Genomic DNA, 14294 nt, shown 5'->3' on the forward strand with positions numbered 1-14294 from the left:
AAATTTGTAATAAAGAAAAAAACGGTTGTCAGAAGTGGGATTCGAACCCACGCCTACATAGTAGACTGCGACCTGAACGCAGCGCCTTAGACCACTCGGCCATTCTGACACTTAATGATGCTGTGACGATTCAGTAATAAATGACATAGCTTTGCTTTCACAATTATTTTTATAACGATCGGCAAGAGTTAAGAATTAAATAAAAGCTATATTATTGTATCTATAATAATCGTTTACATATTTTTATTACTTGAAAATCACAAATTGTGTTAATTAGGTTTGTCGACTTTTTGTCACAATGTCCGGAAGTTTAAGCTGGAATTTACTTAACTTTATATTAAATTTTAAAAGTTAAATAATATGATGATCTAAAATTTATTTACAAATTAATCAAATACTTTTTATAAAGTTCAACATTGTTAACCTTATTGAGTAATGCGATGCTAAGAATAAATGCGATGTCTAAAACTTAATGATTTTTTACATTTAATAAAATTAATTGATATTTAATTAAACATTTCAAATGCATTTATATTTTTATGAATTAGTTGAGGAAAAACCGAATATTTATATACCTACCCCTTTGGGATATGTTGAAGATAGAAAACACTTGCAAAATGCATTAAACATTAAAAACAATATCGACTGATTGTTGAATGCGAAGGAACTGATGAGCTTATTTAACTAATTTATGGCCTTAACAATAATAATAAATTTTTTAAATAACAAACATCATTTCATTACTGAAATATGATTAAGGGTAGTTTGTCTTATTTCTAAATGCAAGAATTACAAGAACCGATTAAACCACCTTTTGATGATTATTAAAGAAGGAAAAAAGAATTTCGATCCTTTAAATGTAATTTAATGAAATCATGGCGTGTTAGACACGTCTAATTCAAATTATTTTTAATTAGAGTAATTAATTAGTGTAAATATACAATTTTTACAAGAAAATTTCGATGTACGGTTTCGATGGTATGCCATTAACGACGCCTGCTAGAGTTATTTATACACATTTCTAGTCGTTACAAACAGAACGAAAATATCAATACATCTCGATACTTTGATAATGGTAATGGGTATGAAATGCCATTTAACAAGTGTTCATCATATCATGAGTGCAGGTGTGCAAAAGACGAAATAATAATTTTTTCATATTTTTTTATGCAATACAATCGGTGAAGATTGCTGGAAAAAATATATACCTTATTAACATAAGACAATTGAGCTTTATACTATTTTTGGTATGGCATATTACCGGTCAAGGCTTAATTTAATTTTTTTATTTATACTAAAGAATCGCATTTTTATATTTATTGTTCTCGAATACATTGTCATTGTCATTTCGATTTAGTCTTACGCTTCGATCCCCATTGAATTTGTGCCCTCACTCGATCCCGCTTTAAATGTATTATTGTACTTGCAGTTTCTAGTAATATTTTATGTAATTTTTAAAGTTCTTAGTCCAAGGGATACCGTAGTCGTATTTCGTGATTGCAATTTACTCTATGTTTCTTTAGAATGAGATAAACATGTTACGTTTGACTTGAAACTATAAACGTTTTTCTTAGGGTATATGTGAACTATGTCCGCGTCAAATAGGTAATGTCTACACTCATCAAGATAGATTATTAGATCTTGCATTTTATCTGTTCTTCGTTCAAATCCCTCATCACTACCGAAAATAATTATCATCGGATTATCTATAACTAATTTTCAATATGAAAATGTTAGTAAAGCATGGCATGTTTCTTTTTAAAACAACAAATTTTATCGCTATGAGAAGTTGGATAGCGAAGGCGGTCTGTTCAATTGAAACGTTGAACAATAGTATGTCTAATCTTTACGCTATGATTAAAGAGCCAAAATATTGCTGTTCGTGCCTTGCGTTCGAGTACAAAATAGTAATGAGTGCCCAGTTTGATTTAATAGAACATTAAAGTAGATAAAGAATCGTAGAAATAGACTTTTAAACATATTTAAGGGTATATGTTATCTGACTAATTTTTCATGCTATGTTCTTGAAAAAATTCCTAAATTCCTTGTAATGAGTAGAACATGCTATTCCTCCTATTTATAACAAATGAGTGTTAAGTTTAGAACGATTCGAAAAGTTATCGCTAACATCTGGTATTTGCTCAGAGTCGTGGGAAAGTACAGTGTGATTGTTTCTATTTTGAAGACGGGCTGTAGGAATGACACAGAAAACTATAGGGCTATAGCCGAACTTACTGCGCTGTCTAAGCTCTTTGAACGTTTAGTAACAAAACATTTATTGCTTTCATTATGATTATTTTCGTTATTAATTTAGTTGGAGAAATGAATTCTAAGACTAAGGTCCTAAAGCACCACCATCTAAGGCTATCGGCTTTATTGAAAGCTCTACCGAACTTGAGATTTTAATGCACGAAAATTGGATTGTCTTGGCCAACTAGCCATTCAGGTTGATATCTTTTATGTTCAATTAATGCTATATCGAGGTGAAACTATGTTTTAATAGTACTTATTATGTTCAACTACTTCTAGTAGTTGCGCAGTAACAAATTGTTTAGAAATGTCATATCCGAAAGGACTGCAAATGGACATTATTTACATTATTGCCTTCAGTGGGGCTATTCATAGGATAAATGATGACAAGCTTATCTTTAAATTTACTTTAAAATGGCGCTGTAATTAATTTAAATAATTTACTTCTTATCCAAAAAGGTTGTGTGCAAGTTGGTCCTTAATATGGTACTTTATCTAAAGAAGTAATAGTTTGGTCTAGATTTCCACGAGGCAGCTACCTTGGTTTTATGATCTGGCGACTGCGATTCAATACTCATGTATTTTAACGTATGCGGATGATGTGAAGCGGTCTCCTTCATTTTGAATAAGAATAGATCATCTGAAATAGATTGGAGAAGTCTTAGCGATTTCAATATAAGAAATTGTCCTTTGTCCGATTACGCATAATATAAATGGGCATATCTTTGAAGATGGCGCATATGATATTGATATAATAAAGTCGGTCTAAAAAAAATAAAAAAATGAAATTTATTTTGGAAATTTTTTTGAAAATGTATTCCAATATATTTATTTGTCTTTCGTAGATAATAAAACTGAATTGCTCATAATTTGTTGTTCATGAGGGTACCATTACCTCCTAAGGTGAGGAATGTTCAAACAAAGCCTCACTTATGCGAAATGGTTTCCATGTATTCTGTGTATTACTGTATTCATTGTAGCAATGGATAATATCGTCGAATGTTTGAAGTATGATAAAAAGTTAAATGGTAACGGATCGTACATAAGCAAATACGGAATTGTAAGACAAAGACTTTGAAATCCTCTTAGATTAGAAAAAAAATTGTTGAAAAGGCTTCTTAGTCAACTCAATGGTCGTGGGTTCAAATTTCAAGTAGCGGTATTGTTTTCAATAGAGCCGATAGCCTTTGATTTACAAGCGCTTTCAGACTTTAATATTTATTTCTCTAGTTAAATTGATAATAATAATAATAATAATAATAATAATAATAATAATAAAAGAGAAAGCAATTTTTCGATCGTGTAAGTTCAAATTCGTGTAAAAGCAGAGTTGATTCCTTCCAACTTAAATGAAATAATTTATTGTAGATTTTAAACAATTTGGTGGAGGGTATGAAAAATCACTCACTCTAGCGAGGATGTATTTTTTTTTCTCCCTTTCTTTTTAAGTTTTTATTACGCAAGGACGAGTCTTTGAATTTTTCGATTTTTTTTTTTTAGTAAAATTTTATTTATGAATTTGGCATTGAAATTTCTTAATTTTCAATATTGTTTTTTGTTTTTCAATTTGTGTTTAAATCAAAAATTAAATTTTTTCTCTCTCTTTTTACAGAACAGCGGCATTTAGTTTAAAAGGAGAGATTGAAAAAAATATTTATAAAGCATTTCAATATAAATGAAACCCACGCGTTAATGTAAAGATAAATGCAATAAAATTATTAATAATTATATGCTGTTAGCAGCTGTTAAATGTCAAATTAACTGACAAGTTCAATGCGAGTCCATGAACGCAAGCGAGTAATGAAAGGAAAGAGAACAACATTACCTTATATAACATAAGCCATAATGTTTGAGAATATCATTCAATGATGTTAAAAATGAATAAATGAGTAAAAAAAATTTATTGTAATTTATAATAAATTTTAAAGTTTCTTCAAACAGAGTCAGCGACTGGTCGCGGAAATGGCAAATCACAGACAAAAAGCTTTTCTTTGCTATACGGTTTTGTAATAGTGACTCATTCATGTTTACCCAGTGACGATACCGATCAGAGTTTGAGTGTAATAACAATTACAATAACAACAACAATAACAATAATAGCGACAATCGCATAAAAATGTGGGTCAAAATTGCAGTCTTTTGCGAGCTTGCAGCCATTACTGAACACAATAAACAGCAAACAATAAACAACACATTGTAAATTATCTCGCTTACTTACTATTATTCTAAATTACTAACTAAAGCAACTTTATCGACAATAAGAGTTAAATTTTTCTTATTGAAAGATTTTTATGAAGTTGTTGAAAAAGCACAGAATAAATGTAATAAGCATCACTTTTAAGTGGTATGTGTGTGCATAATTGAAAACTAATTCTCTTTATCTATCGACTTTCTACGATTAATTGGGACCTTAAAAAAAAAAAAAAAAAAAAAAAAAATAACACGACTGAACGTGACTAAAGCACACGTTTTGAAAGAAAACACCAAGTTTGGTAGAAATAATGATTTATGCAAAACATTTGCATTAAGTACATGCTACGTTTTCTATACCTCTAGTCGACTTGAAATTGTTCTTCTTGTAAATGAAATAATTGCAATAAAATGCTTACTTCGAACGAGACATCAAGCACCGGTTCAGCTTATGCACATGCTGGCTGCTCGGCAAATGCAATCACAACATCGATGAATGCGGGCAATAGGAATAATAATAATAATAATCATACAAAAACAACAACAGCAACTTCTCGCATAAATACGGAGAATGGTCTAATTAACAATCAATTGCAACAAACGCAACAGCAGCAGCAGCAGCAGCAACAGCAACAGAATCAATCGAAACCACAGCAACATAAGTTTGCACCTGCACGAAGATTAGCAGCCCGACAAACATTACGTTTAGCTATACCCAGACAATCCGAGGACACAAGCAATACCTTAGCTGCTAATACGATTCTTTTTAAAAATTCACCCTCGCAATTGCCGCCTGCACCCATTCTGAAGCGTTCAACACCCTTTAATCCAACAAATTTGAGCACTTCTTCTCAAATACCCCTTAAGTCAACCTCACCTTTAGATTCGCAAACGCTTCCCAACGTTTTGCTAACCAATAATGATAATACTGCTACACCATCGAATTGTAGTAGTAATGGGAAATTTCTCTCTTTACGAAATCCGAGTATTACATTGAACTCAACCGATATTTGCAAGAACAATGAACTATTTGCCTTTGCTAAGGAATTATCACCTTCTGTGACAGGCGGTGAGTAGTTACTTTATTATTTTTTTATTTTTTTTTTTTTTTGTTGTTTTTCAAAATATATATAAAAAGGTTTTTTTTTTTTGTTTTTTTTTGTTAAATTTCTATCATTATTAACAGATCGTTCGCCAGTTTTCACGGCATCGATATCACCGAATACGAATACAGCGAATAATAGTAACAATAATAACGGTACCGGTTCCCCCAATAATCAGTTAAATCGTTTATTCAATTTAAGTCCTTCAGCCCTGAGAAGTTACGGTAATGTAAGTATAAATCTTCGGTATTAAACCTAAGTTAAGCCTTTAAGCATTATTACGAATTGAAAATACTTTGAAGCAACTCAGTTGCACTGTTCTTCGATGTGCTAAGCATATAAATATCGATTCATCGAATTCGTAAGGATATGATATATTATTGTTATAGCTTGATTAGTAAAAGAATTTGTTTAATGAATGAATGTTTTTACTAGTGGAAGATAGAGGAAATCTTGATCAAAGCATGAGGAACATATTCGTTTTGTCCAAATGTTTGCAACGCCCAAAAAGAAGTTTCGGCGACCACACCACCAAGTGAACATGTATTCTTGATTAGCATCGAATTCTGAATTGATTTAACCGTGTCTGTCTGTCCGTCTGCGTAATATCTGTTGTGAACATGCTTCTGGCCCCAAAAAAATCAAGCCTTCGGCTGACAATTTAATAAAAAACTTTGGAAGTTCTTGCATGCAGTTTGGTATTTGGTGGAAAATGGTGGGAAATCATATCAATTAAATGACACGCCTGCAGTACCGCATAAACTGAGAAACACCCTCTGTTTGTCAGCAGAAATACAAAATTGTTTTTTTTTTCTCATTAGTCATAAATTACAGCAGATGGAAAATGGAAAAAGCTGACCACGCCTACCCAACAATATAGTTTGTTAAATCGATTCGATTTCTCTACCAATAATTTTAATGCATGCCGAAACAAGTTTGAAAGATCCCATAAAGTATATAAATTTTTGGCTAGTTTCGCATTCGTAATGCTTCTAAACGTGGCCGTCTGTTCATCTTTCTATCTGTCCAAGTGAAGATATCGCTTAGAAATTTGCAAAAGAATTTGAAAATGCCCGCAACTGGTCAAAGTACACGCCCCCCAACGTTAACCTTTCTATGCAATAAAAACTGTGAATATCTTTGCTTTCCTTTTTTCTTCTTCTTCTTTTAGTTATTACTCATAACACGTGCAACACATACCATATACCATATAAATTATCACTGTTATTGTGAGAGCAAAGAAAATCAGCCACGCCCATCATATATCAAGGATTATAAAAATGTAGCTTTTTTCCCCATTTCTCTTAAGTGTTCTTCTTCTTCTAGGATAACGATGATGGAGATAAAAGATTCGATCACTAGCGTATATAGTCTGCCTACTTATTGATATTAGAAAAGCATTTCCTTTAAGTTTCTGGAAATTTTGTATTTGAAATCCGAAATTTATTTACCGCATATAGCAAAGAAAATTGGAGCGATAAGTAGGATCATTTTGATATATATAATAGTATAGTTTTTGCCTTTCTCTTTCTCTTTCTCTTTTTTTTTTTTTATTTTTTTTTATTTTACATTCCAAATGCATGTAAGAGCCTAGAGATCTTGATTGTTGGTATTAAAATGGAATGAAATAATACTTAAAGTATAATTAATCATTTTTCGTTTTTGAGCACATATCAGGAAGTCTACTATATCTTGAATGGCTTGATATGTGAAGTGATGACTTTTACGATTAGTATTATTATCATTGAAAAAACTTGAGATTGCCATTCTCCGTTCATTTAATATAATATACCTTACGTTTGATTTATTGATAATATATAGTTTGTCTTGTAATAAAGAAATTAAAATTTACTGCAAAAGAGCGTAAACATTTTCAAAATCTTTACAAAGTCATGTGTTTTTCATTTTACATATATATATGTCAGTTAATGTCAACAATTGTTATTAAATGAAAACGAGTCTATTAGCGATTGGCTTGTTTGAAGTTTTGTCTCAGTAATTGTTTTATACCATATTTCATTTTACGGTTAGAGCAACGTTAACCCGGTAAACCGGTATATGTATATGTTTTCACGCATTATTCCCGTATTACTTCTTGAAGTCTCGTTATTATAAATAATTTTATGTTCATTCGCAATGACAAGTTTAACGGGCTATGATTTTAATTCGAAGACAATATATAGGAAATTCGTAATGATTTATTAAATGTTGTCATTTATACGACTCATTTATTAAAACAATGAGTTTATTAAATTTTTTACTTCGTTTGTGACATTGTAATAAGAGAAGTTTCTCGAAACATTGAAAACATTCCAAGACTCGAATTAAAGATTTTTGAAATTTTTGAAAATCGCCTTGAAATTGTTAACAATAATTGATTGATCGATAACGAACGAGAATTGCTGGAAATGATTGTTAAAAGCTTTCTAAAAATCTAAGACTAATTTTTATCATTAATTGAACGAAGATCACACAGGTCTGTATGCAAAGTATATAAAATTCGTCGAAAATCTATAAAGTTTTCTGGCTTGTTTTGTTTTTTTTCTTCTTCTTACTTAAGTCTATTTTGTTAATTTTTTTTCGTTTAGTGCGCGTATGAATTATTAATTTTTTCATCAAGTTTTTCGTGTTGTGTGTATAATATTTACATTTTATTTATTTATTTTATCTACGTCATGCGAACGATATATTAATTTGATTTGAACGCTGGCGACAACTGCCTCAGGCGAAATCGAAAATATTTTAACCGTAAAATACCTTAAAACTAAAATTAAATGACCAATCCTGGGTTTATATGTTCGATCATTCCATTTGGAGTATATTTAAGTTTTAATTCGGAATGAAGCCTCATCAGCATTGGTCATCAATGCTCGTCTACGCCGTTCCCTTTGTACGCGCAATTCGAAAATGAAACCTACATATTTTCATAATATATCGGTACAGTTTCCAAATTCCATTTAAAAGATAATTTTCGGATTTTGCTACTGTCTTATGCAAAGCTTTAAGGCAAAGCTTACCCATATCGAAACAAAAATGCTACGTTAAACTTTATAAATTTGCGCGTTAAGCACGCTCGTTATTTTGTTTTTGTTTTTTTTTTTTTTTTTGAAGTATTTTATGTTAACTTTTAGTTAACACCACATCTATTTCACTACACATTACTCCAACCGATACTTGCAAACTTTACAGTAGGATTTCTTGCAGTTAAACTCTACTAACAGACAGACCAACTAAAAATAAAAAAAAAAACAGCTAAGAAAAAGAATCATATGATTAATAAAATGAAAAAGATTTTACTAAATGTTAACGAAAATTTTGAATAACTTTCTCAAGTACTTTCTACCGAACTAAACAACTTTTCATATATATGTTTTTGTCTCAAGTTAAATAAAAAAATAAATAAATAAAAAAAATTCTTATTGTTCGGAGTGTGGGTAAAAAAAAGACAGTAATATCCATGATTAAGCATATTATGAGTTAAGCTAAGCTAATCACGGATTGTCTTACTAAAATTGTACACTAAAACTTAAGATTGTTTACTAACACTAGATATATGGGAAACCGTCAATTTGAAAGGTGAATTTTGTGAACCGTAACTGACGCAAAACTAAAGATAGATTGCTTGAGTATGAGATTAAAAATGGACGTGACCTATTCACAGCCACACCCACAATGCATAAGAAACTGAAATAATTTCGGAAAGTACCCGACAATTATTTCACATTCTCTTTCAATCTTATGAAAGTTATAGTTCGAAAAGCTGGAAAGTTTGTGCCAAATATCAGCTTCATACCTTCATTTAAGCGACTAGAATCGTTCACAGATCGTAATAAGCGTACAACATCGCATTTGTGATAGACATATATATTTTCTGCATTATATTATTAAAAACGAGTATATAACATCTAAAGTTATCAACTTTCTTAGGCTGAATTCTTTAAAAAAATAAAAATCCGTCAATGTGACGGGTGCCGCATATCTAATGTTATAGCAGAACGGTGAAGTTTCGGCGACACTGTCAACAGACTTATATGATGTCTGAATGATATCAGCCTTTAAATGATGTGTGACATATTTCATGACATTTCGTCTATTAGTTTATCGGTTACAATTGTTCTCATAACACTACTCTTATTACTATTTTTTTGGTCGCATCGAATGATTTTTGTCGGTTGTTGGCCACTCGGCTGCTGGAGTGTGTTGATGAATTCATCTATTGCCGTATGTCGTAATCATTTTGCCTAAACCGCGCCACACGGTACACCTGAACCACCTGAGCAAACACGCGCACTCACTTTGAATCGAACATTGCCGTGAAGAAGAAATGCTCATGCAAATACACTGCCTTCTGACTGCACTTTTCAATCTATCAAAATGATTTTATGCACTTTTTCTAATGCTTTCTGGTACAATGGAAGGCATTTGGACGACCGGACAAACAAAAGTTGCCATAACATTCATATTCAAGCCAGCGCTGATTGCGAGCAGTATTTTTTCTTCTTTCTGTTTTGAAGGGTGGGAAACAAAAGGTAGCATCACATAAATCAGTCTAACGTGTAAACTAAATTTTTTTTAGAATGTCATGAAATTTTGACGCTGCCCAGAAATCAAATGGGCTTGTGAACAGTGATGTCTTTTATGTGTCAGACCGGGGACTTATTGAGTGAAGCGATATGTATGAGTTTAGTTAAGATTTGAAGCCTTTTGAAAGGATTTTATAACATTATTATCATTTTGAAATCCTTTTGAGACCACAAAACGAAATGTCTCGGAACGCTTTGCCGAAAGATAAGAATTCAAATGTGATATGATCAGCGTTTCAAATTCGGTTTGATATATGCCCCGAATAATTTGCTATAAAGCGTATACGAAATTCGCTCTAAACTGATTATAAACTTTCCCTCGTTTTTTTTATTTTCTAGTATTTATTCGCTAATAACTTACTTGCTATAAAAATCGATTAGAAAATAATGGCAGAGAAATGAAAAACACGAAATATTTCTGCTTTTGTTAAAAACACGTACCTTAGGTGATTGTGTCACTGAGTAGAGAAGCGTTTGTTTTTGTTTGTTTTTTTTTTTTTTTCTTTTTTTGTATTTAATAAGCATTAAACAGATGAACGTGGGGTGTATATAAACTTGTGAGAAATTTATACATATTGACATTGATAGCGTTGGAAGAACTAGTGGTGCTATTGTTGGTGATGATGATGATGATGATGATGGCGGCTTTAGAATTCAGTGCTAATACATTATATAAATAGTATAGACGTTACTTTTGGACTATTCGCATTATTACGATTGATTGCCATATTCAGTGTTTGCTGAATTCAGATTCGTACCGGTAACGATAAACGCAATTTTTGCAATTTTTTTGGTTGCACTTGAGTGGAATAATAAAAATCAATAAAAATTATTTCGTTTGTTCGTTTAGTTGCGACTTTGATTTAACGAAAGTTTTAATTTAGGAATCATGCTGAACAATTTCATTTAATATCAATTAAGCAAAAAGAAAAAAGTACGACGAAAATATATTCTGCTTATTATGGGCAATCGTGTCAGTACGTTGTGGTGTAAAAAATCAAATTTACCTCTCAAAGGGATCGACAGCGATGATACTTTGTCTACTAATAAATCTAAGCAGCAATTAGAAAAGCATAAATCCTTTCGAAATCGTCATTTATCGTTGAGTTGCTTAGCACGCGATTCAAAGCGTACGGATTCCGTTGAATGTATACCAGCAGCAGCGACCTTACCACGTCCCACAAAACTATTAAATAACGAAACAATTATTATAACGAGAAAGGAAGAAAGTAACAATGACGCTCATTGTCTGATAAATGCGATAAAAGCGGATAATAAAAACTTGGAAAATAGTATTTTAAATAAAACGAATCCCTCCTCACGTGTAGATATAGAAAAGAAGGTGGACTATTTTAAGCCGTTGGATAAAGCAAATGAAATGATTTTAAGAAATTCCGAAACGATATTAGTGAATACAATTTTAACCGCTCAAGAGACAACAATGAAAGTTAACACGGATTTATCACGTGTTTTAAAGGTAAGTAAAATATATATCAACAACAACCAACAACAGGTACGTTGAAGTGCTTTGAAAATAGCTTTCATCCTCGTACTTGTGTCCACATCATAACACCTAGAAACATTTAACATGGTTTCATTTTTGTTTTCTTCATTGCATTAATAATTTTCTCTTAAACTATTTTGTTATTCTTCCCATCAACTCGAATAATTTTCTCTTAAGTAAAATCAATTTTCTCTCTTTTGTTTATAAAAGGAGTGTAGAAGAGTCTTTGTTAAGTTTTCACGTCAGACATGAAAATGAATGAATTATTTATTCATTATGGCGCACACACTTTTGTAAACAAAATCCTGCCCTGTCCCTGTGCAGTAAGTATTGTAAAATGCCTTCTTCAGCAATACTTCCGCTCTCTTCAATACGCAATCGAAGAGTTTTATTGACTATTTGTACTCCCTATACTTTGTAATGTTGCAGTGAGAGTTTGAGGAAATTGAAGAGAATGAATAAATATGGAGTTTGCACTCGTTCTTTTCACCTGTGCGATAAAATTATTAACAATGGGACGGTAAGGAACGAGCGTTAAACGAACTAATTTTTAATACTTTTTATTATTCTCGAAAAGAGAGAAACATATCTAGCATGTCTGCACAAGCATACACATTATAGTAATATGCATAAGCGTAGGTGCAGCACTCCGTAGTGCTTTTCAACTCAGTCGTTTACTCTTCTTCCGTGTCATCACACGAATATGCATACCGGGGTCCACTGCCCAACTTCTTATATGCAGGGTACCTTTTTATTATCTCTACAGGTATGACGAAAGTTAAAGAAATGCTTTCAATATTTAAAGGAAAGTGCATAGAATTTAGGTTGAAATTTATGTGGAAGTAGCAGAGAAATATTCAATTTAGGGCACAATGATATATGTAATAAAAAGAGTGAAATTTGGTATTTTGTTAACGTATTCCGAAATGATATAAATGATAGACATGTTATGACAGAGTAAAGCGCTTATCGCAATGGCGTGCTTTCCGTAATCATACGCAAATGGTCAACGTGACATTCATTGTACATATATGTACATTTATATGTAGTTCAACATGTAGCCGGCTTTAAGTAAGCTTTTCAAATTTCGATTTGCTTTGCCACCGACAGTCATAACCGTGACACATGTTTTTTTAGAACAAAACAAAATCGTAAAGTTATTGTTTCAGGCCTCAAAAAGATTATTTGCATTTTTTTTTTTTTTTATTAAACACAAGTTAAAACGTTATAATAGACCACGACCGAACATGCAATAATATAATACACCACCTTTCGGTTATTCATAAAACGATCTTTCAAAATAAGGCCTAATATAGAAAGTGATCGAAAAAGTGATCCAATTCGAATATTCTCTGTAGTGTTTGTCTTTTCGCCAAAACACCAATCTTCATCAAAATATCTCGACTCTTGCGGCCTCTAGGTTGAACACGAGAAAACAAGCCGCACAAGCGGATCAACAGGCTTAGAACGGCTCAGAAAGTGTTTCCGAATCAACCCGCATAACGAAAGGTGAGTCTGCTTTCAAGTCCTTTTTACATGTTGCATACATCCACACAAACGCAATATATTTTTATATCACAAATATTGTAAGGTATAAAAAATAGAAAAAAACTAACGTATACTGATTACTACCTATTTTTACAAGGAAGGATAGACTTTTTTCCCGCTTTATTAATAATACTTTGCTTCGTAAAATCACTGTTCAGAGAAATCTTTTTATGCTCATCGGCGGTCAGTTTTTGAAATGATATGGTTTTGCCGCAGCAAAGCAAGCCAGCTATTGCACCGAGCATGAAGCAAGGAAGCGAAACACATTTATTGTATTCAGCGCCGAAATTATTTGTGTATGCGTGCGTATACCTGTAATGCTTGTGCATAATTATATGCCGGTGTGCAAAGCAGCAAGCGTCCGAGAGTTAACTTTTTCTCCCCAAACGGTCAAAATGAAGAGTGAAAACTCTATACCTATTTAATCTGGCATGGAAAAGTACTTGGTTTGTTTTTGATATCCTCGAAAAGAATTTTAGTTCTTAAAGCGTCAAACACAATGATTGCATTATGCGTCATGGCCAACGCACATTCAAGATCATACATAACACATAGTTTACGTGCGTTCCTAAAGGTAAATTACACGGTTATCGTTGGTTTACCTAAATAGTAATGAAATGCAAAATTAAAAATTTGAAAAATGGCTTTTTTGAGGCAAAATACAATTAATTAAGCGAAAGGTAAATTTTTTTCTGTGTAGTCAAAGATAGGAAGGTACTTTAATTTATTTACCTCTTCCCTGTCCTTTCGTTTCTTTAAAAGTTTTAAACAAAAAATTTATACGAACAGGAACCATATGATTATGTTATGTTCTCAGGAAAATACATCGCTGTTGTGTGGCTTGTCAAAAGCCACGTGCGCAGAAATTTGAAAAACTTGACAAATATTTGTTTTCACATATAATGAATGGAACGCAAATTGTACGCTCATCTACGTCTAAATACTCACAATCTATATTGTTTTGATAGTTCGTGGGCCACGCACTACACATAATGCAAATATTGTTTTCGGCGCTTAAGATGTTTTTCCTTAAAAGTTTGTAAATGTAGAAAGAAAACGAGAAAGGAAAAGAGAGAGAGAGAGAGAGAGAGAGAGAGAGAGAGAGAGAGAGAGAGA

General features: G+C 32.0%; 1 protein-coding gene and 1 non-coding gene across 3 annotated transcripts in view; one reads left to right on the forward strand and one right to left on the reverse strand.

The window, feature by feature from the left end:
• Positions 1–26: 26 nt before the first annotated feature.
• Positions 27–109, reverse strand: Trnal-cag. The gene has a single exon. It is a non-coding gene; the product is annotated as a tRNA-Leu (tRNA).
• A 4627-nt stretch (positions 110–4736) lies between these two features.
• LOC119645030 (NAD(+) hydrolase sarm1) overlaps positions 4737–14294 on the forward strand; it is a 102207-nt gene continuing 92649 nt past the window's right edge. For both annotated transcript variants that reach the window (XM_038044816.1, XM_038044817.1), the window contains exons 1-2: positions 4737–5509; positions 5627–5772. In XM_038044816.1, coding sequence (XP_037900744.1) covers positions 4852–5509; positions 5627–5772 — 804 coding nt within the window. In that variant the 5' untranslated portion in view covers positions 4737–4851. The remainder of the gene's footprint in view (positions 5510–5626; positions 5773–14294) is intronic.

Source organism: Glossina fuscipes, unplaced genomic scaffold, assembly GCF_014805625.2.
Source record: "Glossina fuscipes isolate IAEA_lab_2018 unplaced genomic scaffold, Yale_Gfus_2 1, whole genome shotgun sequence".
NCBI classification, from domain to species: domain Eukaryota; kingdom Metazoa; phylum Arthropoda; class Insecta; order Diptera; family Glossinidae; genus Glossina; species Glossina fuscipes.